The sequence below is a fragment of the Bacillus rossius genome, chromosome 11 (genome assembly GCF_032445375.1).
Source record: "Bacillus rossius redtenbacheri isolate Brsri chromosome 11, Brsri_v3, whole genome shotgun sequence".
NCBI classification, from domain to species: domain Eukaryota; kingdom Metazoa; phylum Arthropoda; class Insecta; order Phasmatodea; family Bacillidae; genus Bacillus; species Bacillus rossius.
The window spans coordinates 56,651,168-56,678,778 of NC_086338.1; the positions used below are offsets into that span (position 1 = coordinate 56,651,168).

Consider the following 27,611-nt stretch of genomic DNA (forward strand, 5'->3'; position numbering starts at 1 on the left):
GCACCCGAGGGCCGCTCCAGAGGAAGGAGGGAGGAAAGAGAGTCTAGAGCGAGCACCCGAGGGCCGCTCCAGAGGAAGGAGGGAGGAAAGAGCTTCTAGAGCGAGCACCCGAGGGCCGCTCCAGAGGAAGGAGGGAGGAAAGAGCTTCTAGAGCGAGCACCCGAGGGCCGCTCCAGAGGAAGGAGGGAGGAAAGAGCTTCTAGAGCGAGCACCCGAGGGCCGCTCCAGAGGAAGGAGGGAGGAAAGAGAGTCTAGAGCGAGCACCCGAGGGCCGCTCCAGAGGAAGGAGGGAGGAAAGAGCTTCTAGAGCGAGCACCCGAGGGCCGCTCCAGAGGAAGGAGGGAGGAAAGAGAGTCTAGAGCGAGCACCCGAGGGCCGTTCCAGAGGAAGGAGGGAGGAGAGTCTAGAGCGAGCACCCGAGGGCCGCTCCAGAGGAAGGAGGGAGGAAAGAGAGTCTAGAGCGAGCACTCGAGGGCCGCTCCAGAGGAAGGAGGGAGGAAAGAGCTTCTAGAGCGAGCACCCGAGGGCCGCTCCAGAGGAAGGAGGGAGGAAAGAGAGTCTAGAGCGAGCACCCGAGGGCCGTTCCAGAGGAAGGAGGGAGGAGAGTCTAGAGCGAGCACCCGAGGGCCGCTCCAGAGGAAGGAGGGAGGAAAGAGAGTCTAGAGCGAGCACTCGAGGGCCGCTCCAGAGGAAGGAGGGAGGAAAGAGCTTCTAGAGCGAGCACCCGAGGGCCGCTCCAGAGGAAGGAGGGAGGAAAGAGAGTCTAGAGCGAGCACCCGAGGGCCGTTCCAGAGGAAGGAGGGAGGAGAGTCTAGAGCGAGCACCCGAGGGCCGCTCCAGAGGAAGGAGGGAGGAGAGTCTAGAGCGAGCACCCGAAGGCCGCTCCAGAGGAAGGAGGGAGGAGAGTCTAGAGCGAGCACCCGAGGGCCGCTCCAGAGGAAAGAGGGAGGAGAGTCTAGAGCGAGCACCCGAAGGCCACTCCAGAGGGAGGAAGGAAAGAGCTTCTAGAGCGAGCACCCGAAGGCCGCTCCAGAGGGAGGAAGAGAGCTGAGAGCAAGAGATGGATTAAATAACTTTTCCTCTGTATCCAATTTCACCAAGTTATATTTGCCAAATACTTGGAGAGGAGCTCTGGCTAGGCACAATTTGTACCGAGCTTATATAGATCTCCTCCCTACAATGATCACTGACAGAGCGACATATCTTTCCCCAATACAGAAAAACAGGCCATCCTGTGCCCTCCCCAGGAATTCACACACTAGGATATTATTTACTTATAACATATATAGCACTGACACACATGTTATATTATATAGTCCTTAATAAATCCATATGCACTGCTATAAACGTTCAAAAGGATGCGTGCTGCCATCTATGTTATGTTTGCGGCACCACTCGTAGCCTATATCCCATGGCTGGTGTAGAGAAGTCTGTTGGGATACAGCTTTCCTTGTGAAGCGGCCATGTTGGTTGCAGAGAGAGGAGGCCGAGGTCAAATATAGGACACAACACCCTTTAAACGAAGCTGACTAATATATTAGGAACAAAATTGAACTATCTGTCAGATACAGAAGCATGAATCGAAATCTAAAGACACTGGTTCAAATTACTCTAACATCGGTATTCCAAGACACAATATTCCTAGTGCACAATAGGACAAGGCTAGTCCCTTATTAGTAAACAATCAATTTTGGTGTCCTATGGCTGGTATTCCAAGATATAAAAATTAGGGAAATGGTGCTGAAAATACTAAACTTGTATTCTAACCGTATTCCTAGTGCACGATAGGACATGGCCAGTCCCTTATTTTTAGGCAACGAATTTTTGTGTCCTACCCATTGCCGTTCTATCGCTCAAATTATGCGCATGCGCAGAGCTCAATTTTTTTGTTGGTTTTATCCAAATGGCTGAACCGCATCTGGCACCATAAACTCGTAACTCGTATGTAGTCATATTTTTTATAATTGGGGAATGTACCAAGTGTGTTGGTGTGCCAAATGAAACTTTATGGTAGCGAAACTATCCTGGAATACATTTTATAGACTTTTAATGGTCACAAAGACAAATAATAACAACCTTAAAAGTAAAATTATAATTCGCGTGGTAGTGCTGCTATCTGTGGGATGTATGGCGTGGTAAATATATCGATGGTTGCTCATGTCTGCTAGAAGGCATTGAAATCAGTTTCTAGCCTCGTCCAGGGCGCAGTTTATTAAAACGGTTGCTTCTTCGTTAACCTAACAGGAATGGGATTTGGACATGTTCTGAAATATGGTCTGCGAGTAAGGTTACAGTTGTATCCCAACAAGGTAGTGCTTATATGCCACCTTACCCGAATGTCTTGGAATACCACCCTAAGACACAATTTTAAATTCCTAAGACAGAGACGAGAGAAGAAGGCCAATCACTTGGCCTGTAAACATGTGTATAGAGGCTAGAGAGACAAAGAGGTAACATTGCAAGGCTCAAATATTAATTCAAAAAGGGCAATACATTCGTTTTATTAATGTATTATGCAATGTTAAGTTACAATCATACTAAAGACAAACATAGGTAATTCTTAAGTCATTCAAGAATACAAGTAACACGATACATTCTTAAGTCAAAAATCTTAAAAAATAAAACTCAAATTAGGTGCACTGGGTTCTATTTATGACATCAGGCGGATATCGACACATCGGCGGCGCGGGCCGTTCGACACTACACTTTCAGTGTCGCACTGCACATACGGGCATGTTCGTTGCACCTGTACCTGTAAGGCGTCGATGGGACTTAATGGCCTGTTCGACCAGAGGGAGCACTGGTGGTCGGCTTTAGCAAGATGCGCACAGCTAACCACATCAACGAAAGGTTTAGCTGAACTGCTGTGAGGCATTTGCAGTCTCGGTATACAGACATGGTATTTTTTTTTCTATCTTTTCTGAGACTTACACTTTCATAATAAAATTCCTGTGGGGTCTCACATATCTACACCATACTGCTATAAATAATTCACTAATTCAATAAAAATTGTGTTTTCCCAAAAACCACAGAAATACATAGGAATAGTTAATCCAAATTTGTATACCATATAATTTCATGCATTCAGTACGCGACATTTAAAAATTGGGTCCTTGTACTTATGTTCACGTGTTGGTAGTTATTTTTATGTGGGAAAATAAATAACTTTAATTTTGCATGCAAATAATTAATAGACATAAAATAATAAAAGGGCTGGAGTGATATAAATACGGTCAGTGAAATAAAAATGCAAACAAATGTAAAATATAAATCAACAATAACTTTCAATATTAATATAAACACATGCATAATATTAATTATTTAATTTATTAAAAATCGAGATAAATTTATTTGTGATATCTACCTTCTTCACAAGGCAGATAACAAAATCTCAACACCCAATAGGTTCCAAAAATAATTAAATTCAAACTAACTCCAAAAAATTCAAAATATTTCTGCATTAACCTAGCCAAAGTGTTAAGGTAAAAAAAAAAATATATTAGACAACTTATCAACGTGCTGTATCGAAGTGGGAATTTCGTGAAATCAAAGTCGATTTTCACTATCATGATTTACCAAAATTATTTTACTAAATATTTCTTTTAAAAAAGGCATACAAATGTATATGCTGCAAAAAATATAATATGGCAACAAAGATCAAATTACAATTCATGACCAAACATGCAACTATAATTTAAAATTATGAAATAATTACAATAATAATATTATTAAAATATATATAAAAATTTATAATACATTAAATTAAATTTAGTTGAAACATTACTGAACTGCCAGCTCGCATTAATAAAAATTTACAACTAAAAAAACTCTTAAAAATTAATACATTCCAGATTATATCGTTTATAAAGTTTATAATGCAACATCCTGCACCAATTTAAGGAGAGCGTGAATCAATTAGAAAAACGCATTTAAAATCATTTTAAACCTTCCAAAAAGTTTTGTTTTTTACCAAGTCATTCCTGTCGCAAGCACAAAATAATATAGCTACTTACTCGTATAATTTATGGGTCAAATTATGGTGACGTAAAAATTGCTCGCGGATAGCTTCGTAAATTAATCCACAGAAGTTCTTATTGAATACATATATTTTTACTAGTCTATACAATACAATAACTACAAAATTGCCAGACTAGTTATACAAATTATATTTCACTGTTATGAAATTACATAATTCATGCTGAATGAACAACATAAGAACACATAAATTTGTTCGTTACCGATGTTAGATGTTACTGCACGTGTCAATGACACACGAAACTACAGTAAACTCGTGGAATAACATCATGTCAGTGTACTCGTAAAATTTGTTATGACGTCACAAACGTTCGCACGAGCACCAGCAAAAATCAGATCAACGTACTATTAGTTATCGTTGAACGAGGCACTCGTTAGCTATAGCTAGAAGGCATTTAAATTTTATACCAATAAAATCGAGTGTTAAGGGGGGTGCCTTCCCTTTCAGATCATGATTTCATGTTTAAATTAATCACTGATCAAATTTTAAACTTTTTCCAGTGTTTAACTTTCACGAAAAAAAAAATGTATATATACAGCGCATACGTTTTGCATAATTAGCTGCCAAAATAACATTTTTAACGTTTTTGGGTTGTAAAAATAAGTAGAATTTAATTTATTGCAAAACTGAAACTTTTTAGGTTTAACTGCAATGCCACTGGATACTTCATGATATGGTTTGCATTCTATCATAAAAATTAATTTCATGTTTCTTCGTTGTCAAAATCGTAACAAATTTGAGAATTTTGAAATTCCAGGTAAAATTAATTAAATTTTTTGAAAGATATTGCTGAATAGTTTCACAAACATATTTCCCAATTATATATTTTTTCATCCGCATATATTCTTGATCAATTCCGATTACAGTTGGAATATCATTTACTAAATATTAAAGAGTTGTTGAGATAAACTACTACTTTGGGGAACATCTAATACCATGAAATTGCATTTGCAAATTTGACTGCAAAGCATCTATTTGTAAGATAATTAAAACATTTTCATACACATAATACTGTGTGTGTTAAAGACGATATGTTTAGGGAATAAAATTCAATTGCCTATAAATATTTTTTTTTTTCGTCAAAAACGTCTAAAATACTACGTAACAAATGTGTTGGTCAATAGTTTGTAACTAAAAAATTTAACTGTCAATAATACTTCAAGAAAATATGTACCGATAAATGGTTGAACACATAACACTCATTGACTAATACACACTTAACTCAAATATTTTATGTACAAAAGCAAAAAAAAGTTTGTTTGAGCTTTATTTATAACATGGTGGAATGATAATGCTACCGTTACTAAAAACTAACAAAAAAAAATATTTTTACAAAACTCCGTTCCCCCGGAGAAACCCCCGGAATGGCCACCGCATGGGGAGCCCAAGAAAAGAAACGGGCTCCCCATTTGGAAGCCACCTGGTAGGTTTTTTTCTGTTCCACCCACCGTTTCTTTTGGTAGCCTGACTTGTTGCAAGGGATTGTATTCCTACCAGAGAAAATGCCACCATTTCATCTGGGCAATCCGCCTTGGAGGAGCCGGGGCGCGAACCCGGGTCCTACAAGTCACAAGGCAGGCGCTCTACCCCAGAACCAGAGTGGTAGAGCGAATACTTGCAGCCTTATTAACACTAACATGATGTTATTACACGAGTTTACTGTAGTTTCGTGTGTCATGAACACGTGCAGTAACATCTAACCTCAGTAACAAACAAATTTATGTGTTCTTATGTTGTTCATTCAGCATGTATTATGTAATTTCATAACAGTGAAATATAATTTGTATAACTAGTCTGGTAATTTTGTAGTTGATTTTCTGTAAATAAACTTAGTCCCGCAGTACAATAATTATATAGACTAGTAAAAAATATATGTAAAGAGCTTGCACTGTTGATGGTAAAACTATTTTGAAATAATTTTTAGATATTAAAAGAGTGTGTTTAGTTAAAATATGTGTGTGCTTACAAGCATGAAGTTATTGTATAACATTTTATTTATTTGGTTTTAAAGCCAAAGAAAAGTTAACCTTGTTATTTCAATATTGGCTTTTTTTTTACCATGTTTAATATGCGCAGCTAATATTGGAAAGCTATTCAAAAAACTGTTTGCAAAAAGGTATTTTCAAAATCTTAAATTAAGTACTAAATCATTGATAGTGTTGGAGATGTCAAATTAAAAGATATATTTCATACTGACATCGCCGGAATTTTAGGTAATGATAGTACTGACCTTAAATCGATCAGTTTATGAAGACTAATAATTTAGATGACACTAGTTTTGTGTGATTTGCTTACTTATTAAGAAATATTCACATTATTTGAATACAATTATATTTTATTGGAACTTACAGTACCTACTCCTGAGTACAGAATTCTCGGTAATAGCTTACATTAGGGTTAGGCAGGAGCATAAATGTTTTATTTCATACAATGAAACCCTCAGAAAATTAATTAAATAATCGGGATTATTAAACATGAACTAATTTGAGTACACAAATATAGATAGTTTTTATTTAATATTTTTGCACATCGCAATTTAATTATTTGTAATTTTAATTATAACAAAAATTGGATTTAGGTGTTTTTATTTTCGATGTATAATTTTTCTACGTGTAATAGTATAAAACATGTATTATGTTTTAACTTTTACAGTATCAAAAGTTCATTTAATGGTTGTGTATGTTTATTTTCGTCCAAAAAAATATCCTACGACAAGAGATTTCACTTTTCTTATAATTTTGTTGTTTTAAATTATTAATTTAAATTATTCAGTTCAACAACTTAAGTAGCTATAATAATTTCGTTATGAAATTAAATTCTCCATACATACTACACTTGATATTGTGAGATTATTACGAAATAATATATAATCTTATTTTTATTACAATTTTTGCAAACGTACATGTTTAAAATACCAAATAAATACTTTAATTTTATTTTTTGACGTGACAACGTCTAATAAATCGACGAACGCCGGTTGCACGCACGAAAAAAGTGTCCCATTACGCACATTGTCCCGTTACGCTGTGTCCCGTTACGCTCATTGTATGCTTGCGCCGCATCTATATCTCTTCCACTCGACTGGAACAACCATCGATTTGACTTTTTCGAGGCACATTAAACTTGAAACACTCCCATTCGTTTCCTACTTTTCCTAACATCGTCCTATCCTTAACAGAATAACACAGATTGGAAGAAGTTAAATAGCAAACATGTATAAAAGTTATAGTTAAAAATCTGTTCGTTAAAGTAATAAACATATTTGAATTAATGAGAGCAAATAAAAGTAAATTTATCAATTATTTGTTGATTTAATTTCACTCCTTCTTTGTATCCATACAAAATAGTGATAATTCAATAAACATGATTCAATTTTATTCATAAAAGTATGCAATCATTTCATCAATGTTTTGTTATGACGTTGTCATGTTTAACTATCGTCTGTAAACGGACTTTACATACAACCATTTTTTAATGGTTCTTGCAGTTGTGGAGATTGGTTATATATATAATTTAGGACATACACCATTTCTGATTATAATGTATGTCCTAAGAAACCTCAATAACAGACAAGAAAGATAAATGTGCAAACATACAGAAAACAAGCGAAACTAAGGGAACATCAAAACATTTAAAACAAACAGAAAATTAAATTACGTTGAAAGAATTGGTAAAAAAATTATTTTAGCACAGGCGGACACAGTGGTCTAACAACGATGAGACATTAGCAACAAGAACAGTAAATAAAGACGAGAAAATTTTTTTGACAACTCACAGAATTTATTTCTCAGTACTTTTACAAAAGATTCTATTGGAAAAGACAAGGAATAGTTTGCAATACTACTTAAAAGAAAGATATTATAACTTTGTACACCACATAGCTTTGGTTAATTTATCACATCTGAAATACGGTTTATCGAGGTATAACCACTGAGTATGTATTACAAAAATTGGCTAATACTTATATACTTCAATTGATGCGTACATTCGGCAAAAAAAAAAAATTTAAACCATGGAAAAGATAATCGATCAAATATTCAACAATTTGGCTTTCTTGTTTTACCGAGCTTAATATGCGCAGTTAATACTGGAAAGCTATTCAAACAAGGGTTTACAAATAACTTTTAAATATTGGAGGTACTGGGGCAACACAAAACATAAATGATAGTCTACCTAAATATTTTGTAGTGATACATTTATTTTCATGTAAATGTACAAATTAAAAAAAATATCTAAGTTTTTATGAAAATTTCTGTTCCATTTACAAAGAAAATTTACGGTGCACAACGGCAAACAGAATAACGCAACGATGAAACTTAACAGATAAGAATTGAAAACACAACGACTATACAGAGACACAGTGATGTGACAAAACAGAGACGACAGCACGGACGAACACCGCAAGCCACAGTTGAGCGACAAAACAGATATTTTGAAAACCACAACGATGATAGCTCAGACTAACACAGTATATTATGTTTCCTAAACCAACAGTTGCGAACGTTTCGGGAGAGAGATCTATTCCTTTCCTAAGGCACAAACAGGCTGAGGTTTATCATGACATATGATAATGAGTAATAGTGTAGTCCGAAACTACATCCTGAATTAATTTACCTATTATTTAAAATGATTTTGTCAGTTGAAATTTTATTCAATGTACTACACTGTTTTTTAAACAATTTGTGTTTTGTTTGTTTTATGTGTATATTTGTTTACACTTCTATTAACAAGGCACAGGTATAAGTGCAGAGAAGCTTACTCAAAGGAGGAGCTTGTTTCTGTAACAATAAGTGTCAAATAGCGGTAAAAAAAAAGGGGGGGGGGGGTAGGCTTGCCAGATTTATTAAGACAAAGAATTTTATTTTACAAAAATTACAATTGCAGGAATTAAAAAAAAAAACACATAAGGGATCGTCAACTAGCCTAAAAATGAATTTTCAAGCATTATCTTTGTAAAATAGTTTCCAGAGGAGGGACTGGCTTCTGCCCTCCCCTTCCACAAATACTGTCTACACGCATGGTAAATGTGTAAACAAAATCATATGTAGTTACACGCACTAGTACACGATATACTCAAAAAATGTTAATTTTTGTTTTATGCTGCACGCGTATCATAAATATTCATCCTCATTTTTTTTTTTTCATAAAGCACCTAAAGAAGTATAACCTAACCTAATTTATATAAATACCATAAAAAAGTTTATGAACACAATTTCCATAATTAATATTCACAATAAATAAATAAATATATTTTTAATGAAATGGACCAGTATACAATACCAGTCACTAAAGTATAAGGTTTAAAAGCACATACATAATTTTAAGTTTTACGTAACATTTTTATTTGTATGTGGCCTTTTTTTTTTATCCTGTGAAAATTTCGTTTCATGGTGCACGCGCATCGTCAAAATTCACTCTAATCGTTTTTTTTATAAGGCTCTTAAAAGAAGTATAGCTTAGAAATTTTGCATTTTAAGTTCGTATTACTTGAAATTCCACGTACTAATTGAAACTTAAGTGCAAACAAGCTTCTACACTTACACAAACTACCAGTCAGGCCCCCCACATCATCATGTGGGCTCCGTTGCAGAAGTAATGCCCCCCCCCCCTTTATTTTCTAACAGAGATAAAAAAAATATTTTTTTTCCCTTTATGTACATTGTTTTAGTTATATTTTTTAAAACCTTTTCACAATTATTTTTAAAACACATTAAAACTAGTTTTAAGTCAGTGTTTCGATTGTAAACGTGAATTTATTTTCAATAATGGCAAATAAATGAGTGTAAGTGTTCTGCACTGTCAACATGGTGTCACGTCAATTGGTGGTGGTTTTGTTACTCACAGTTGTAGATTCAGACACGTTCTGTACGCACAGCACATTCCGAATGATATTACTCTGGTGTAATATTTCATCGGTAACTAAATTTAGGCCTTACTGTTTAATTGCTTTCTATGATTTATTTAAAATTGTCTAGGTACTTTTTTTGTTTTAAGTTTTTTTTTTTCTTTCCTTTCCTTCGCAGGCCCCCTAGACCCATGGGCCCCGTTGCCATAGCAACGGTAGCACCGGCCATGTTGGGGCCCTGCCACCAGTTAGCTGATGCGACTGGCTGACAGCTTATCTGCCGCGCCGACACAACGGACAGATGGATCGGCGGCGGAGGCTGGCCTTGGGATCAATCTACGAGCGGCGTGACGCAGCAGACAGCCTCTGGCCGCAGCAACGCCCCAGCTGCGGCTAGCAGTCCACGCCATCTGCTCTCGGGGAAGAGTTCGGTCGGAAAGTGAGTACAACCATCGACACCATTCCTCTGCCTTACGACGATTCCTTTAGTATTCCCCAACAGATAGGATCAGTAATTTTTTTTTTTTTTCAATCTTCTCGGCATTGATTACATACGTTTTTCTTTTAGCTTCCTTAGAATCCACCTTCCTTCTTCATAAACAGACATGTACATATAGACATGGTTGTCTTTGACCGCAACCATGGAGTAAAAAAAAAATTAATTAAATGAATCACATGCACAATTTGTAAGATAATTATGCATCGTAACGGTACAGCCTCGACTGCCGTTTGCCTTGAACATGTAGGTACTCAGAGGCGTACACACCAATCCATAATATTGCCCGAGATCGAGTTTCCTATGACTCGCTCATTGCACTTCATTTTAAGCACCCCACGCTATTGCAGTATCACTTTGACCAAGGGCCGGAGTGTTATGTGGTATAATTTAACAAAGGGGCCTGACGTGTTTCTTAAGAGGGATCAGGCCTCGCTATTTTGCATTTTCAAATATTTTGATAACCAATAACTGCTGAATGTTTTTTGTCTGACGTGGAATAGGGCTTAGCTTTGGCTACAAGTTGAAGTCGACACTTGTGAACTGGTGTGATTATCATCATGTCAGTTGTACTAGCCAGTATGAAATAATAAGTTATTAGCAATTAGATAATTAGACCTGTTAGTAATTATGTGGTTGCAACAAGGTAAAGAGTGTCTGGGGGTTATGATTTATGACTTGACATGTCAAAGAAATTTATATAAATTGATCAAAATTACAATTATAAAAAAAAGATTGAAAAATTTCAAGATGGCAGGGCCTAATCCACCCTAAGATTTAATCTGAAGTGTAATGCTAGTTTGACTACGTTTTGGTGTTCGGCAGGGAGGAAAGAAATATCTCCCACGAGTTGTATCGGCTAATTGGTGTGTTGTAGTGACGTGAAGTCTTAGTCAGTGGTTCCCAAACCCTGGGGGTTCCTTGAGTCAGGACGAATGTCATACAAAGAAGGCACAATTATTGTCAAATATAGCTGCCTTTGAAGGAGTTGAGGTTCCGCCAAAACAAAAATTGATCATGGGGCGCCCTGGCCTTATATATATATATATATATATATATATATATATATATATATATATATATATATCGGGAACCACTGGTCTAAGCTAATACCTACAGACTTACCTACGTTCTTTAAATGATTCATGTAAATGGTAAATTTGATTTAAGACAAATTTTTGGGCATACACCATTGCAGTTTTGCACTGTTTCTCATTGAAAAATTCCGAAAAAAAAAAATATATATATAAATGTGATTTCAAAATAACTTAGATATCCGATTGGGGTCTGCTTATGGAAAGCATTTAAGAGTTCGATGAGGGCCTAAAAGTACTTTTGATTTCGGATTAAGTTTTTAAATTTTATTTTTAGAAGAGTTAAAATGGCTAAAAGGTGTGTTTTCAGAGTAATTTTCAGGCGTAAAACAACTGGTACGGATTCTTGAAAGCAGTAGACCTTTGTCTTCATTCCTCGCTATATAATGTTTTGGTCATCGTTCAGATTTACCAGTTGTCCTGTGCACGACGAGAAGACAGCGCGCCAGTCCAGAGGAGACACCGCGCTAGAAGCACCAGCGAACGTCGCGCTTATTATCCCGCCTCATCGACACAGACACACACCTATGATTAGACATGTGCTTTAAGGATATATTACCTGCCATTAAGTATAGTATATGCTCGGCTACAAAGTTCTAAACGCGACTGTACTGTCCCAAATGACTTCCCTCTTCCTCCTCCATCCCTGCAAAAAACCAACACACACACTTCCCGAGCCTACCTGAAGTAATTCCTGGAACTGAACTGAAAGCTGCAAAGCGAAGGAGGATAGAATTGTATCCCCTGGGAAAAAGTACTTTTCATATGGTGGTGGTAGTGTAGCTGGGTAGAAACTGGAAAGATACCCTTTCCGATTTCTTAAAATATTTCGGTTTTAATGAAAATATACACTGGAAAGGTATCTCCTCGGAAAGGGTACATTTCAGGATTTTCGGTACAATGACACAGCAGAAAATAAACTGGAAAGGTAGCCTTTCCGATTTCTTAAAATGCATATTATTTTCCGCTTTTAAATCGTGAAAGTTATCCCCTCTAACCTAACCTAACCCAACCATTACGAAGGGATACATTTCCAGTCCATATTCGCATTAAAACTAAAACATTTTAAGAAATCGGAAAGGGCACCTTTCCAGTTTCTACCCAGCTACACTACCGCCACCAAAAGTATGAAAAGTGCCCTTCCCAAGGGTACACAATTCAACTCCCCCAGCAAAGACCGAGAAACAGAACCAGTTATCACATATTTGATGAAGATTCGTTAACCTTGCATCGACGAACCCTCTGCAAAATTCAACGTCATCTGTTCGCATTGCAGGTCCCGCACGAGGCAAAGGCACGGGACGATGGCCATGCTGTTCGGCTCCTTGGCGGCCGATGCCGTGGGTGTCCTCGCGCTGATTGTTGCCGTGCTGTACGTCTACTTCAGCCACGTCCACAAGCACTGGCAGCGCCGGGGGGTTCACTTCGTGGACCCGACCCCGCTCGTCGGGAACCTGGGCGGCGTGCTTCTGCAGAGGGAGAGCCTGGTGGACCTGGTCAGCAGGATCTACAGCCAGGGCGCCGGCCACCCGGCCGTCGGCTTCTTCGTGTTCCACCGGCCCGTGCTGATGGCGCGCGACCTGGGCGTGGTGCGCGGCGTGCTGGCCAAGAACTCCCACCTCTTCCTCGACCGGTTCTTCATTCTGCCGGAGAGGTTCGACCCCTTGTTCGCCAAGAGCCTCGTCGCGGCCAAGGGCAAGAAGTGGAAGCACCTGAGGATAAAGATGACCCCGACCTTCACCTCGGGCAAGATCAAGATGATGCTGCAGCTCGTAGACGCCTGCAGCAAAGGTCTGCTTGCGCACATAGACCAGGAGGTATCGGCAGGTAACTAACAACTTGTGTTTGCGAACCAAACCTCGCATTCGTGAGAGAGGGCAGTAGCGGTTCTAGACTTCATGGGGACGTGGGCTATTTACTTTTATGGACACCCGCCACCGGAAAATTTGAAGAAGAAAAACTGTCAAACTACATTAATAATCCAACAACGATGATTCTGTTAATTTATTTTAGGATATTTTGATATTCTTTCTTGATAGATTATCCTCAGACCAGTTTTATAAATGCCCAAGATCAAAATTTCCTGTAGAATCGCATAATTATATGTGGCAATAAAATAATTTATTATTTTTATTTTCTAATACGAAATCATGAAGTGAAATACGCACATTAAGTTAAAAGATAATACAAATTTAATTTTCATTTTTCACTTTAATGACCATATTTTGTACAGAACACTAGACAAACAAGCCGCCAAGTTTATCCAAGGTGGTTGAGTGGTGCATGTGGGGGGGGGGGGAGAGAGGGTGGAAGCAGAGTGGTTGCAAACCCTCATTAGTCATTAACACATTTTGCAACTCATATAATGGTATTTTCAAAAACCTGTAAACATTAAAAAAAAAATGGATTCAATACCAACAGCCTGTGACTTCACAGGGGAGACCATTTGTAGTGGCCATTCACTATTAACTTCAGATAATTTCCGTTAATTTGACGAAGCAAAATTTGGAAAATAAATGGGTTTAAATTGTTATGGTCTAAAAACTGTTGAAACCATGACGACATACTTTGGATCTTAACCCCTCCCCCCTCCACAAACCAGTGTTATGTCTTATGTGGCTGTTGTAATGTAGTCAAAAGGGACACTTATTCCTCTGAAACAATTGGCTCCCCTCACTGCCCCGTGCATCGCTTCACCTCCCAACCATCACTTACTGCCTCGATGAGCGCAACTCTTCAGAGTTAGCTGGTGGTGGCTGAGGCATTATGCTGAAGCGCGAGGGTCGTGGGTTTGAGTCCCACAGTCTGGCAGTACAAAGACCTGTGAGAACAGAGTTAGTGCCCAAGTGTAGTGGATCCCACTGTCATCAGGAGCGTCTGGTACTAGCCTGGAAAGCTAGGAGAGTTCTGGATAGAACCTCCACTGGACCACGGGTTCACTGGGTGATTGAGGGGTCCCAGTGTGATGTGATAGAATGGGGTAGGCACCAGCAATGCTGATAACGTCTAAGGGCTTAGGACGCAGCCAACTGACAAGTTAGCTGAGTGTGGTGGGGGGTGAAGGTTGTTTCTAAGTTGGGATGGGTAGCCTTGGCCTTTGGTCATGGCTGGATTTTTAACTCATCTCCTGCTTCTCGTATATGGCATAATCCGTATCCATGCCTGTGGGGGCCCCAGGCCGGAAAGGCTAACGCTAAGAGGGCTGGGTCAACAAAACGAAAGGGGGAGAAATCCCTTAAGTACTGTACTGTACTGTCATCAGGAGTGTGGACGTGTAAGCAGCATCATTGCTCCGGCACCAGCCTGGAGAGCCAATAAAAACTGGATAGGACCTCAGCCGGCTCACGGGCTCTCTGGGTGATCCGAGGAGTCCCAGAGATGTGTCAGGCCCGGGACAGACACCTCTACTGCCTGCTGGAGAGTCATAGCCAGCAGGGAAGCTATTGGTTGCTGAACGAGCAACGTGTGGGGTGGTGTCGACGCTAGGATGGGTCTCGTCACCCTCTTTAACATAGCCCTTCCCCAACACCTCTGGATTGTGTTGAACAGGCGTACCATTTTCCCTATGGCTCTAGGAAGATCGTGCAGAAGGACTCAGCCCACACCAGGGAGTATATGCCAGTAAATCTGCATCTAAAGCAATTGCAGGTCCTTTAAGGTTGAACATGGAATATCTGACATCAGGATAATCAAAGGCACAAAAAAAAACACACACAGTGTGCAAAGCTTAAGGAGCTTAAGGAGAAACCGCACGATTTGAAAACTGTTGAAGATATCGGAGTGTATCTGTGTGCGAAAAGCTTTATAGAATATGTTGAGGGCGGTTAAGTAACCAGTTCAGTTTCGATTTTTCCTTTTTAATCTGTATTTATCTTTATGACAGTAAAAATGGCTAGAACGTGTATTCAGAGTTAATATTTAGGCACGTAACATCTGGTTGAAATTCCTGAAAGCTTTCAAAGTCCTTGCATTACACCTTTGTCTTTATTTCTCTGCAATATAATGTTATTGTTACCGCTAATATCTCATAGTTGTCTTATGTACCACGAGAAAACTGCGCGCCAGTCTACAGCATTGCGCTTAGAGGCGATGCCGCGCTAGAAACACAAGCATGATTCGCACTTATCATCCTGCCTCGCTGACACTAGCACACCCCTGACTAGGCGATCCCCTTAAGTCCTTGTAGGTAATACTGCAGCGTGAAGTACAATCAACAAACATTACACTTTACTGACAGTGGTACCTACCACATTCTGCCTTGATTTCTGTGAAGTTTCATTTTTTATGTGAAAGTTAATAGTATTTTTATTCTCACTAGTTCATTAAACACATACATGTTCCTGACACACGATTTCTGTTTATGTTCTCAGGAAAGTCTATCGCGGTTAAAAACGCGATGTCGAGATACACCATGGACGCCATCGCGTCTTGCTCCTTAGGCTTGAACACCAAAGCCCTGGAAGATTCCAACAGTGTATTCATCACGAAGATGAAGCTTGTATTCGAACCCAGTGGCCTTAAGATGCTTTTCTTAACGCTTCTAGTCTTCTTCCCGTGGCTGCAGAAGTTAGTGGGCGCTAAGACTTTGGACAGCGGCCTCAACGACCTCGTCCGGAGGACGTTCTGGGACGTGGTGGACCACCGGAGGGCCAGTGGGATTGTCCGAAAGGACTTCGTGGACCTCCTGATGCAGCTCCGACAGGACGGGGAAGTGCGCGCAGAAGACGAGAAGGACCAGGAGGAGATCAAGCAGGACAGCAGATACATGAACGTGGAAGTCACAAAAACCGCCGGCTCTGATATCAGTAAGTGCATATTCTATATAAATACACATATAAAGATGTGTACAGAATACTAAGTCAGCAAGTCTTACAATTTTAAACACTTAAAAAAACCACAAATACACATTTATAAATTATTGCACAATTTATTGTTATGGTCTTTATTGTTGGTTTCTTTCCTTTTGAAAACAATTTTTTTTTGATAATAAGCATGAGTTTGTAACTCTGACTTTCCGGAAGTGAGGTTAGGGTTGCGATCATTTCTTGTTGTGCATGGGTGGTCCAGCCCTGGATGACGATGACATCGTCGCCCAAGCCTTCATCTTCATAGCGGCCGGCTACGAAACATCTTCCAGCACCATGACCTTCGCCTTGTACGAGCTGGCCTTGAACCTGTCCGTCCAGGACAGGCTGCGGCTGGAGATAGAAGACGTCCTTGAGAAGCATGGCTCCAAGGTCACGTACGACGCCTTGTCCGAGATGAGCTACCTGGACATGGTGGTCGCAGGTGAGGAATGCCTCACATACAAACACAGGTTTCCTTGCACCACGGTAACGACTGCAATAATAAGCTATCCATGATCAGACACCTTAACGAAATGAGCTTTGCGTGCCTTTTGAGGCACTAGCCATGCGGTACGTGAAGTCCAATAATCTTAGGAAATGTTCTTAAAGCAATGACCTGTTGTCAGTTGAGTTTTGGTGTGATTGTGTTCAAGGCATCAAATATTAACGAGGAAAAATGCTGCAGTTGTGAATCATTGGAGTTTCTTAAAGGGGTAACAGTGAAACATTATCGTAAATATAGATAAAACCACTTATTGAATTACTTTGTCTCTTCGTAATCATTGCGGTGAGGCGATCGAACCACTCGTTGCTCTCCAGTGTGATCTGAGCTCGATTCGTGGTGTGTCCCTGCTCTGGATTTTCTCTTAATTCTGAAGTATAAGACGTGGCGGACGTTGCTGTGAGGCTGATCTGGAAACTTCGACTCTCGAACAGGGCAGCCAACTCTGCCAAAAGAAGATTCGTTTTAATCTTCAAAGTTAGTTAGAAAATAATGAGTTATTTGCGAAGCTATCTTGACCGACATTGTATTAATCATTCTCCAATCAAATATATTAGTTACCTTAGAATTTTAATTTTAAATGAATTTACCTCTACATTTATATAATGTGCTAGTTATGAGTATGTACGTACTTATTAAATACAAACGACACCACATTAGTAGAACGAATAATTGTGAAGCTAGCCAGGGTGGGTCATAATTGTATATGTTACAGGTAATGCTAGAAGAAGAAGTAAACCTAGGTTTAGCCGGGTTAGAAAAATAAAATGATTGATAACTTTAGCTCATTTATACCTTAACTAACTTAACCAATCTAACCTATCCTAACCTTTAATCTAACCTAACCAAAACGACGCAGAACCTAACATTACCCAGCCAGCTTTGGGAAGACATGGTTAAATGCCAAATTAAAATTTATTTTGGTGATTATTCGGACTTTACCCTACAAATGTGGATAATGCTAAGTTAACCCGGGTAAACATAGGTTTACTTCTTCTTCTATCATATATATATATATATATATATATATATATATATATATATATATATATATTGCGGTACAGTATAACTTATGTAGTCTCATCTAAACACTTTTTTTAGAGACGTTGCGGAAGTACCCACCGATATTTTTCTTGGAGAGGAAGTGCACCGCGGACTGCACCCTAGAAGGCACTGATGTCACGATAGAGAAGGGGGCAGCGGTCGTCATACCCACGTATGCCATCCACTACGACCCTCGTTTCTACCCTGACCCCGAGACATTCGAACCCGAGAGATTCACCGCCGAAAACAAAGGGAAACGACCGCCTTTTTCTTATCTGCCCTTCGGAGAAGGATCAAGGAAATGCATAGGTAAGTAGCGGCAATGGTATGCCCGAATGATGTGATGCTGGTAATATTACCTTCAAAACCCTTCTGCAATAGTCCAAAAATGGTCGGCGGTCCGTTTTCTTGTTCTAATGTAGTGACATCACAGTGTCGCACAGAAAACTGCCCTGTCTACAGACTTACTTCCCCACCACTAAAGTATAGGTATATTACTTCAGCCAGTATGATGTCACGTCCGCCATCTTGTGTTCGTCTGCTGGGGGCTGCCATCTTGAATTATGTCATGGCGACAATTATGTTTCTGTCTGCTGGAGGCCACCATGTTGGATCATGTCAAGGACACCATCTTGTGTTTCTCTGCTGGAGGCTGCCATCTTGGATGATGTCAAGGTCGCCATATTGTTTTCGTCTGCTAGAGATTGCTGCCTTCATATTAGTTTATTGTCCACCCACTAGAGTGCAGTGGTAATATGTATTACCAGACAGTCAATTTCTGTCACATCCACCATATTGTCGGCCATCTTAAAAATATGTAATTATTTTAAATATATATTCCCAAAATCATCAACTAAACCAGCTTATTGATTTGATCGATTCCCATCCTTCATTTGATTCTTGCTTGATAAAAATTGTTTATTTTAGGTAAAAACAATTGTTATAAAATATAGGTAAAACTCATAAAAGAGACTTCAATTCCTCATTTATCAGTCTCCTGTAAGCCGATGATGACATATTGAACGCATTATTGAAATTAGTTTAGATTTAATTTCTTATATATATATTTATTTGAATCCATAATGGCTGCTCCATAAGTGAAATGATAGTGCATGAGGAATCTAAGAGGTGGAAGATTTTAGAATCCTAAATGGCGTTTATGATTCCAATCAGTGGCGGATGCAGAGGTTGACCTCGGAGGCGGCACTCTAGGAGATCAGAGTAGCCAGAGAAAAAATGTCTTAAAATTACTAAATTTGTATTTAATCTACTCACACTACACATAAAATCCAACCAACAGATTTTAATGTTTCTACAAGAAATTCATTAATTATATTAAAATATTTTATTGGTTTCAGAAACAATAATTTTTGTCGGCAATATTAATGTAACAGACAACTGTTTTTTTTTGGAGGGGGCACTTGCCCCTGGTGGCCCCCCCCCCCCCCCCCCCCGTTATGGATCCGCCACTGCTTCCAATATGGTTGTCTGGAATGTTCCATAATCCAATATGGTAATCAAAAACTATTTTTCTTTGGTGTTAAATTTCATTCGGGGTATCATATTTTAGTCAAGGTGTCACATTTCAAGGTCATCGGAGGTCAAGGTCAAAGTCCGGTCACTTTGTTGGCTTGTCTGCGCAAGAATCTTAAAAAGACCGTTGATGATGCTGTGGCCATAACGGCAAACAATATCCGTGCATATCGCAAATCTCGCTATGGTTTCCTATGAATTTTATTAACAATAGACTTGTAATTGTCTTCCTGTCAGGGTCAACCCAAGTATTAAAAAAATCTCTAAACAAAACCGGGGCCCCGGAGATTCCCCTCCCCCCCCCCCCCCCCCCCCGCACTTTTTTGACGTGATAACGTCTTATAAATCGATGAACACCGGCTGCACGCACGAAAAATTGTCACGTTCCGCCTGAGCCGAGCGTGCAAGAACCGGCCAACTACCGTGCGAGAAAATCTTCTATAATATCAAACAGGTTAAGGCGGGCTTTTCAACTAATTGCTCGTGATTATATTTAAACAAGTTATTTAAATTAAAATTGCAAAAACTGTAAATAATATTTAAAAATTAAATAGTATGCAATGTTTCATCAATGTTTTCTTATGACGTTATCACGTAAAATTATCGTCCGTAAACCGACTTTACAGACAACCCCTTTTTTTCCTTCAATATTTTACTTCTTGAATCGTAGAGAAGGCTCTACTAAACACGTGTTTTAAGATTGCAGTATTTTCTGTCATTCATTTTATGAATGAAACATGCCAATTTCACTGCATGTTCAAGGATTTCAGTGTCTTATTAGAATAGATACACAGGAAGATAAAGTTTATTAACTCCCACTTAACGGTCCCTGCAAATGTGAATTGTAATGTGAAATAATTTAAAAGTAAGTGATTTCTTCTGTCTTTCCATCTCCAGGAATGCGGTTCGCCTTTCTGCAGATGAAGATTGGCCTCGTCCACCTGCTGAAGACATACCAGGTCACACCCTGCGAGCGCACTCCGAGTTACCCTCTGGAAATGAAGCTAAACAACGACGTGTTGACTCCAAGAGAGGACATAGTTCTATCTTTCACAAAGGCGATATAAGTTTCCATTGAACAAAACGCCAAGTAATGTTATATCTGTATTACAAGTTTTCTTACCCTTTAGGTTTAGAGATACTCATCTTGTGCGATGTCATGATGATTGTTGGTTGTAAATGGTCTTTTGGACGCAATGTGTTTATATGAAGCTAAACAACGATTTGTTAACTCCAACACTCCAAGAAAGGACATATTCCTATCTTTCACAAATACGATATAAGTTTCAACTGCAAATGTATCGCAAGTTTTGTTATCCTTCACGCAAAGGGATTCTCAGCTTGTGTGATGTCATGATGCTTGATTGTTATAAACGGCCTTATTTGACGCAATGTGTCTGTACTGTCCTTTGCAGTGGTGCGTGGAACTTAAACAGAGAGATTTTATTTTTGTGCAGTTGGCGACACTTTTTTTTTTTTTTTTTTTTTTTAAGTTTTACTAATTGCCGCGTGGGTGCGCATTACTGGCGCCTTGTTAAAGCCATGGATTTTATTACGCAGCCACTCCGTCGGCACATAAATTGTAACCCACTCAGGCCATGGCTCGTAGCAGACAGACACTCCCCAGAGAACCATGTCAACAGCCCAGGGCGCCACAGGTACCAACCTCAACCCACCAAAAAGGAAAACAAAAGACATACGCTGACACCGCGTACCGAAAACTGCCGATCAGAGCTTGAAGTGCGCACGAGTCCCTTTAGATCCTGACAACTGGAAACACGCCCATGCTCCTAGATCCACAGACACCATATTTGAGTTTACGTCTCGCGCCACCACACAGCTAACGGTAAGTAACACCATGCCGGTACACAAAAACAAGTGCCACCAAATGTGACGTGACAGACGTTACAGTTTAATACATAATTAATATTGTACCCACCAATGTCAAACATTCCTTGATTGCATGACACGATAATAAAGAAGTACAGTTATAGTTCTAGTCGATTACAGCTCGGGGCGGCAATCGATCCCTCGGCGGTGTCGGCCGATCGTGGCGTTGCACCAAGCTGCACTTTTGGCGCACTGAACCCGTTCGGGCCACCACGTCACTCCGTGCACACGCCAGTGCGAAGCAGCGAGATGCCATAACGGCCTGTGCACCAAAGTGTGTCGTCAAATTTTCGGTGAACATTTTAAACAGAGTATTAATCGTAAGAGATCTCTTCAGAAAAAAGTATCTGGTAATTAAAGATACCCAGAAAAAAATATATATAGATTCAGCCGTGTTATATTCATATACTGGCTGGCATTTCCAGGTGAATAAGTTATCACAGCCAAATAACCTTTGAAGGAAAAAAAATCCTGTTTTTCCTTCGAGTTTGTTCTTTGATATAGAAGAGAATATAAACTAAATGCTGTCTGGTGAAATTTACCATATACATAAATACAGTCTTGAAACAGTTTCAAATAAGTGTACACTTCAACAGTGATCTAATTCCAGCACTGATAGACAGCAAATAGATTAAGGTATATGATTGTAATCGAGAACTTGAATTAAGTAATTTAGTATTCTAAAAGAACTCAATTAACACAGTAAAGTAGGTGGGTTAGGTAGCACAGGTTTTCATTAATGTTATATATTAACAAATATAGATTCTTATTGCCAGAGGAATGTTTGTTTATTTTGAGCCGAAAATCAGTAATTTAATGGCTCAATTTTTCAACTTTTATTTATTAAAATATTTTTGCTTTCCCATAAGCTAGAGTACCTCATCAAAATTTATTTTCTCATCTATACCACCCAGGGCTATACATATTAAAACTTTACTAGTGGGTTTTAGAGAGTCTCAACGTCTCAGCAGAGACATGCAGACGCTTACACGCAGCGTAGGCTAGCCGAGTCAATTTTATCTCACCGGCATGCAGGAACAGGCATGATAACTCTCCCTGCCTGACGTGCCTTCCGCCTTGTTTCTCACGCAGGGGTACCTGCCTCGTCAGGCGAGCCTAGCTCGCTTTCCCAGGCTCGAGGCCCTGGCGAGCAGAGCGGATGTGCTGGTCTTCCCCGCCACCCCTGGCCCTCTTAGGTTTTCTGCTATGCTTCCAGGAACCATGACCGAGGCAAGACCATGCCCCTTCCCTCGTCAACCCCTCCTCTCCTTTAGGAACAAGCCACGCCTATGCTTGCGCTCCACGCACGAGGCTTGTGCGCGATCTCTCGAGCACAACCGAAACTAAGCATGCTAATGTCTGTTTCTCCCGCCAGGGAACACCACCTTCCAATCCCCCTTTGCCTTAGACGGCATACAGCAACGCCACCGCTCGGTGCGCTATCTCATGGCGCCTGTCCCAACTAAAGATGGCGCTCATAGAGAGTTTTATATTTTTCTTGTGGCACAAGCCCTGACCAATCCCAAGGTACTTTTCCTCCCATGGCCCGCTTAGCTCCGCCCACTCTGTTTCTCTCTCCCCCCCCCCCTCCCCCTTTTCGGTTTTGAGCCCATGCAGGAACTAAGGGACTCTCTCAAGTAGAGAGAGTCGACAATCTACTGTGGTACAGGGAGCATCCTACATCTGCCGCGCTACTTCTATCGCGACCGCGTCTCTCCTACTAAGAAGTCGGACATCAAAGAATATAGGATGTAGTCGCGACGACCAGGGGAAAATCCCCTTACAACTTTAAGTTTAAACATCATATTAGTGTTAGTGTTTTTCTGGCGAATTAAGTGCGTGCAACCGCGCTAGTGGACGTCTACCATCATGGATAGATAGTACCACCGACCTACCCCACAATTTGGTGAGTAGAGATTTTAGTACCCTTTTGATTTCCTGTTTTCTTGAGCCCTTTGTGGCCGAGAACTTTCCCACTGGCCATAACCACTTAATAACGCTGTGCGAACTTTTGTTTTCACAGTGGGGTTTTCCATCCCCAGTGATGGGTAGACAACCACATCTACCCGCACTGAGTTCCTGATTTCGGCCATCTAAATTCCATGCATCGTGCTGTCAACTTTAGTCCGCTATCCGCCCCGTCACGCCGTTCGGATGTCAGCACTTCGCATGCAGCTAAGTCTATGTTTGGAAGACACAATGTAAGAAATCTTAAAGTTTTAAATTCTCTACGAACAATTTGCGAACTATTCAACTACCAATTAAAGAAAAAGGTATAAAATATAGTAATGAAAAGTACTTGTCAATCCAAATAATGAAAAATTGTTTATTTTTGATTTTATTACTCTGAAACCTTGTTTGTGCAACTTGCTTTAAAATAAATGTAATCTGTAAAGTAATTATCAAAGTATCCGCGGCCGGCCTGCGCGTGTTAAAATTCAATTCTATTATAATTTAATGTACTAAACTTTGAGTTTACTGAACCTGTGGATTTTGATAAAAATATATATTGTCACTAGTTTGTAAGTCATTAAAGTGGTGACCAAAAGTATTAACTACCATACCTATTATGAAAAATCTGGCTTGTTCAAAATAAAATAAGTGAACCATTAAAATAATCTAGAAGTAACCAGATTTAATTGTTTTATTTATATTTTTATAGATTACGATCCACCTTAACACCCACCAACCTTTTGGGGTGTTAACACCTAAATTTCTTTGTATTTTACCTGTGTTCCGCCTCTGTTCACTGTTCATATGTCTTCTTGACGTATGCCATGGCCCGTACGTTTCTAGGCCTTTTTTTTTTTTTTTTTTTTTTAAGTACCTACTAAGTCTACAGGAACACAGGTTAATTACAATTTCTAAAGCATTGGAGTGCTTTATTAATAACTTCATAACAGAATTTGTACTTGCATGCAAACGGGATATATTATTTTTCTTTTTTGTAGTTTTACAAAGAAAATCCCTGAGACTCATTTGCCAACAGCATCACTTGTTAAACAGCAAAATTACAAATGGTACAAAGCTCTGCCTTTAAGTTTTACAAGATATAATATTATTAATTAATTTTCCAAGGACTATCCTTGTAAAAATACAAATATCTTTTTGCAGTTCAGAGATCTATGGTAACGCTAAAAATCTTAGCTGCGATGATCAATGTATGTGGAAAAAAAACTGTCTTCCAAACACAATTATCACTCCATGGGAAATGTACGAAAGAATATAACCGATTTGGCATCTACACTTAAAATAAGTTTTGGTATTTCATATTCTTCTGAGCAAAATACAAGTTTCCATGTTTCAGACAAGAAGATGTTGTCTATTACTTGGTTCCAGTACATGTCCCCGCAAATATCATGGCCGGTGAGGATCAGGTACTGAAGGTATGGATGTTCGAACCAAGAGTTTATCAGGGTGATGTTCTTCCAGGACAGAACATTGTCTGTTCCCGGAGCACAGCCGTGAGTTCTAGGCCTGCTCATATCCAAGACGAGAAGATGTGGCAAGTTGTGGAAATGTCGGCCAGAGAGAGAGTGGACACAGCTTCTTGCTAGGTCCATAAAGGCAAGCCTTGCAGAGTTCTTGAATGCATCTGTGCTGAACTCGTGTACATTTGTCTGAACTATACCCAAATACACAAGCGATGGCAAATAAAATAAATCGTCTACAATTACATTCTTCAGTGGATTATAACTGAGATTAAATGTTTCCAAACTCTTTAAAATAAGTGCACTTGAGGTGCTTATTATAATATCATTATGGTCCAGCTTGATTATTTTCAAAGATATGGGCAAAGAAGTTGCATCAAAAGTTTTGAGTCTGTTATTTGAAAGGAAGAGATACTCTAGTGCTATTAGGTCTTGAAATGTGTATTTTTCTATAAATTCTATGCGGTTTCTATCCAACCTTATATAATATAAGCGTGTTAGATTTTTTAATAGACTCGCATTTACTACAACTAGTTCGTTGTCGTTCAATTGTAGTATTCTTAGATCTATTGTGTTATTAAAAGTGCCATTATTAATTTGATGAATTGAATTATAAGAGGCTGTGATATTCTTTAAGAATGTATTATGTTTAAACATGGAATTGTCCAAAAATTCTAAAGCATTGTTTGACAAATCTATTTCTTCAATGCTTTGTTTTCTCCGAGGTGCTGATTCAATGTCAGTAACATTGATATCTAATTCTTGGCTGTTACCTAATCCATATACATGGATGCAAGTGTTCTTGTTTTCATTTAACGAACGTGTTTCACCTACAACTGTAATATTATTATTGTTTAAAAATACCCTTCTTAAGTTATAAAATATTCTAAAAATGTTTGAGTCTATTACCACTATTCTGTTGTTACTAATATCAAGAGATTCCAGCAACATTGAATTTTGAAACATTGCAGCAGAAATACAAGATATTTTGTTATGAGACACATTGAGAAACTTTAGTTGTTGCATGTCGGAAAACATAGAGGTATGAAGAACCTTGATCGAGTTAACCGAAAGATCAACATATTTAACAGTTGTCAAATTTCTAAAAGTATCATGACCCAGAATTTGAATGCCATTATCCGGAAAAAGAATTATTTCGATGCCATCAATACCTCTGAAAATGTTGCCTGTAAGAACAGGTAAATAATTACCTTCCAGAACAATAATTTTCAAATAATTTGAACATAAAAATGAGCTATTAAAAAGTTCGCTTAAATTAAATCCAACCAAATGCAATGAATTGAGTACACAATTTTTTTTTAGAATTTCAGTTTTTAATATGTTCTTATGATCTAATTTTTTTGTGTTTTCACGCTGTGCAATGAACTAAGAATGGAAAGTTTTTGAAAAGTAGCATCATGAAGATTGTCCAAGTTATCAAAGTCAATTGAAATCATTTCTAAAAGCAGTGTTTCTGCAAACACATTCGCATCGTAAGAAGATATACACTGTTACCATGGAGCGTGAGAATTTTCAGCTTACTCAAGTGTTTGAAAACACCTGGTTTTAGACTGGTTAAATTATTATTATCGAGATGAAGAGCCTTTAAACTGGTCAAAGGATTAAAAACTTGATCCGACAAATCGTTTAACCAATTGTGTGACAAATCCAAAAGTACTACTTCATAAAATAACTTAAAGTACTCATCATCGACATTTTTTACAGAATTGTGCGAGAACAACATGCAATGAAAATTCGACTTTAATTCTGGCAGGACGGTAAAAGAATAATACGAACAGTCTTGTATGTTGGGACAAGAAATATGCATCTTAAATTTAATAATATTGTATATTTGTAATATGCTAAACGCATAGCATTCACATTCAAAACTACAAAATCCACTTGTATTATAGGAAGAACTTTCTTCCAAACCTTGTGTAATATTATCATTGTCTGTAGAATCTATAATGCCCACTCTGCTCCTTTCCTCAATACTAATCGAACTGCTCGTGTTTCTTAGCATTCGTGTATTTGTATTAAAATATTCAGTCATATGTCCTTCACAAATAACAGCGACACGCTTTATAGGGTTGAATACAGCGTTCAGCAACTGTTTTGTATAAAACTCACAAACACCACACCCTATAACACTTAAAATTTTTAAAAGATGTAGTTCTAACATTTCATTGATGAGTGTTAAGTTCTTCCAATTCAAGTTAGTTCCATCTAGGTTTATAATAGTAAAAAACCTTTCTTTTCTGAAAAAAGGCACCTCAAGATTAAGGTCATAGTTGCCTGCAAACGAAATGTTAGCAAGCTCTAATGAATGAAACATTTTAGTATCACTATATTTTATGGTTCTGATATTATTATAGGAAAAATCGAGTGAATGAAAAGCTTTATTTGCAATACCATTATCCAAATTGTTAAAGCATAGATTTTTCGTTCCTATATTGACCTGACATAAATCTGTATCCATGTCGAGTAGTACTATATTATTATGACTTTTAAATGAAACAGGTAGAGCGCTCAGGTACAACCACTCAAGACGATTGAAAGAGATATGAACTTCGCTCATTTTAATCAAGTCCAAGAATGTGTATTTTGATAGTTCCCATATCAAGTTATTACTTAAGTCAACATAATGCAGGTTCAAATTATTTGAAAATATTGCTGGACTTAAAAGTTTTATCTGATTGTTTGATGCTTTAAAAATTTGTAAAAGCGGCAGCTGCTCAAAAATTTCCTGCTCGATGCATTCCAATCGATTGTGGTTCACTAAGAATTTTTGCAAGTTGCTAAGGTTCTTGAAGAGCTCGGGACTAAGTCTTGATATCGAGTTATTGTTCAGCCACAGGATGTTCAAGCTCAGGAGGCCGTCAAAAGTCTCGGA

At 38.7% G+C, this 27,611-nt stretch overlaps 3 protein-coding genes across 3 annotated transcripts in view; 1 reads left to right on the forward strand and 2 right to left on the reverse strand.

The window, feature by feature from the left end:
* LOC134537069 (transferrin 2) overlaps positions 1-27,611 on the reverse strand; it is a 79,760-nt gene that overhangs the window by 38,700 nt on the left and 13,449 nt on the right. The gene's annotated exons all lie outside the window — the stretch shown is intronic.
* LOC134537070 (cytochrome P450 6j1-like) lies at positions 10,078-20,789 on the forward strand. Its single transcript, XM_063377303.1, has 6 exons — positions 10,078-10,320; positions 12,748-13,298; positions 15,842-16,276; positions 16,539-16,760; positions 17,922-18,173; positions 20,295-20,789. Exons 2-6 carry the CDS (start codon positions 12,776-12,778, stop codon positions 20,462-20,464), a joined length of 1,602 nt encoding a protein of 533 aa, XP_063233373.1. The 5' UTR covers positions 10,078-10,320; positions 12,748-12,775; the 3' UTR covers positions 20,465-20,789.
* LOC134537071 (toll-like receptor 6) lies at positions 22,906-26,165 on the reverse strand. Its single transcript, XM_063377304.1, has one exon. The coding sequence runs from the start codon at positions 25,754-25,756 to the stop codon at positions 24,485-24,487; it is 1,272 nt and encodes a 423-aa protein (XP_063233374.1). The 5' UTR covers positions 25,757-26,165; the 3' UTR covers positions 22,906-24,484.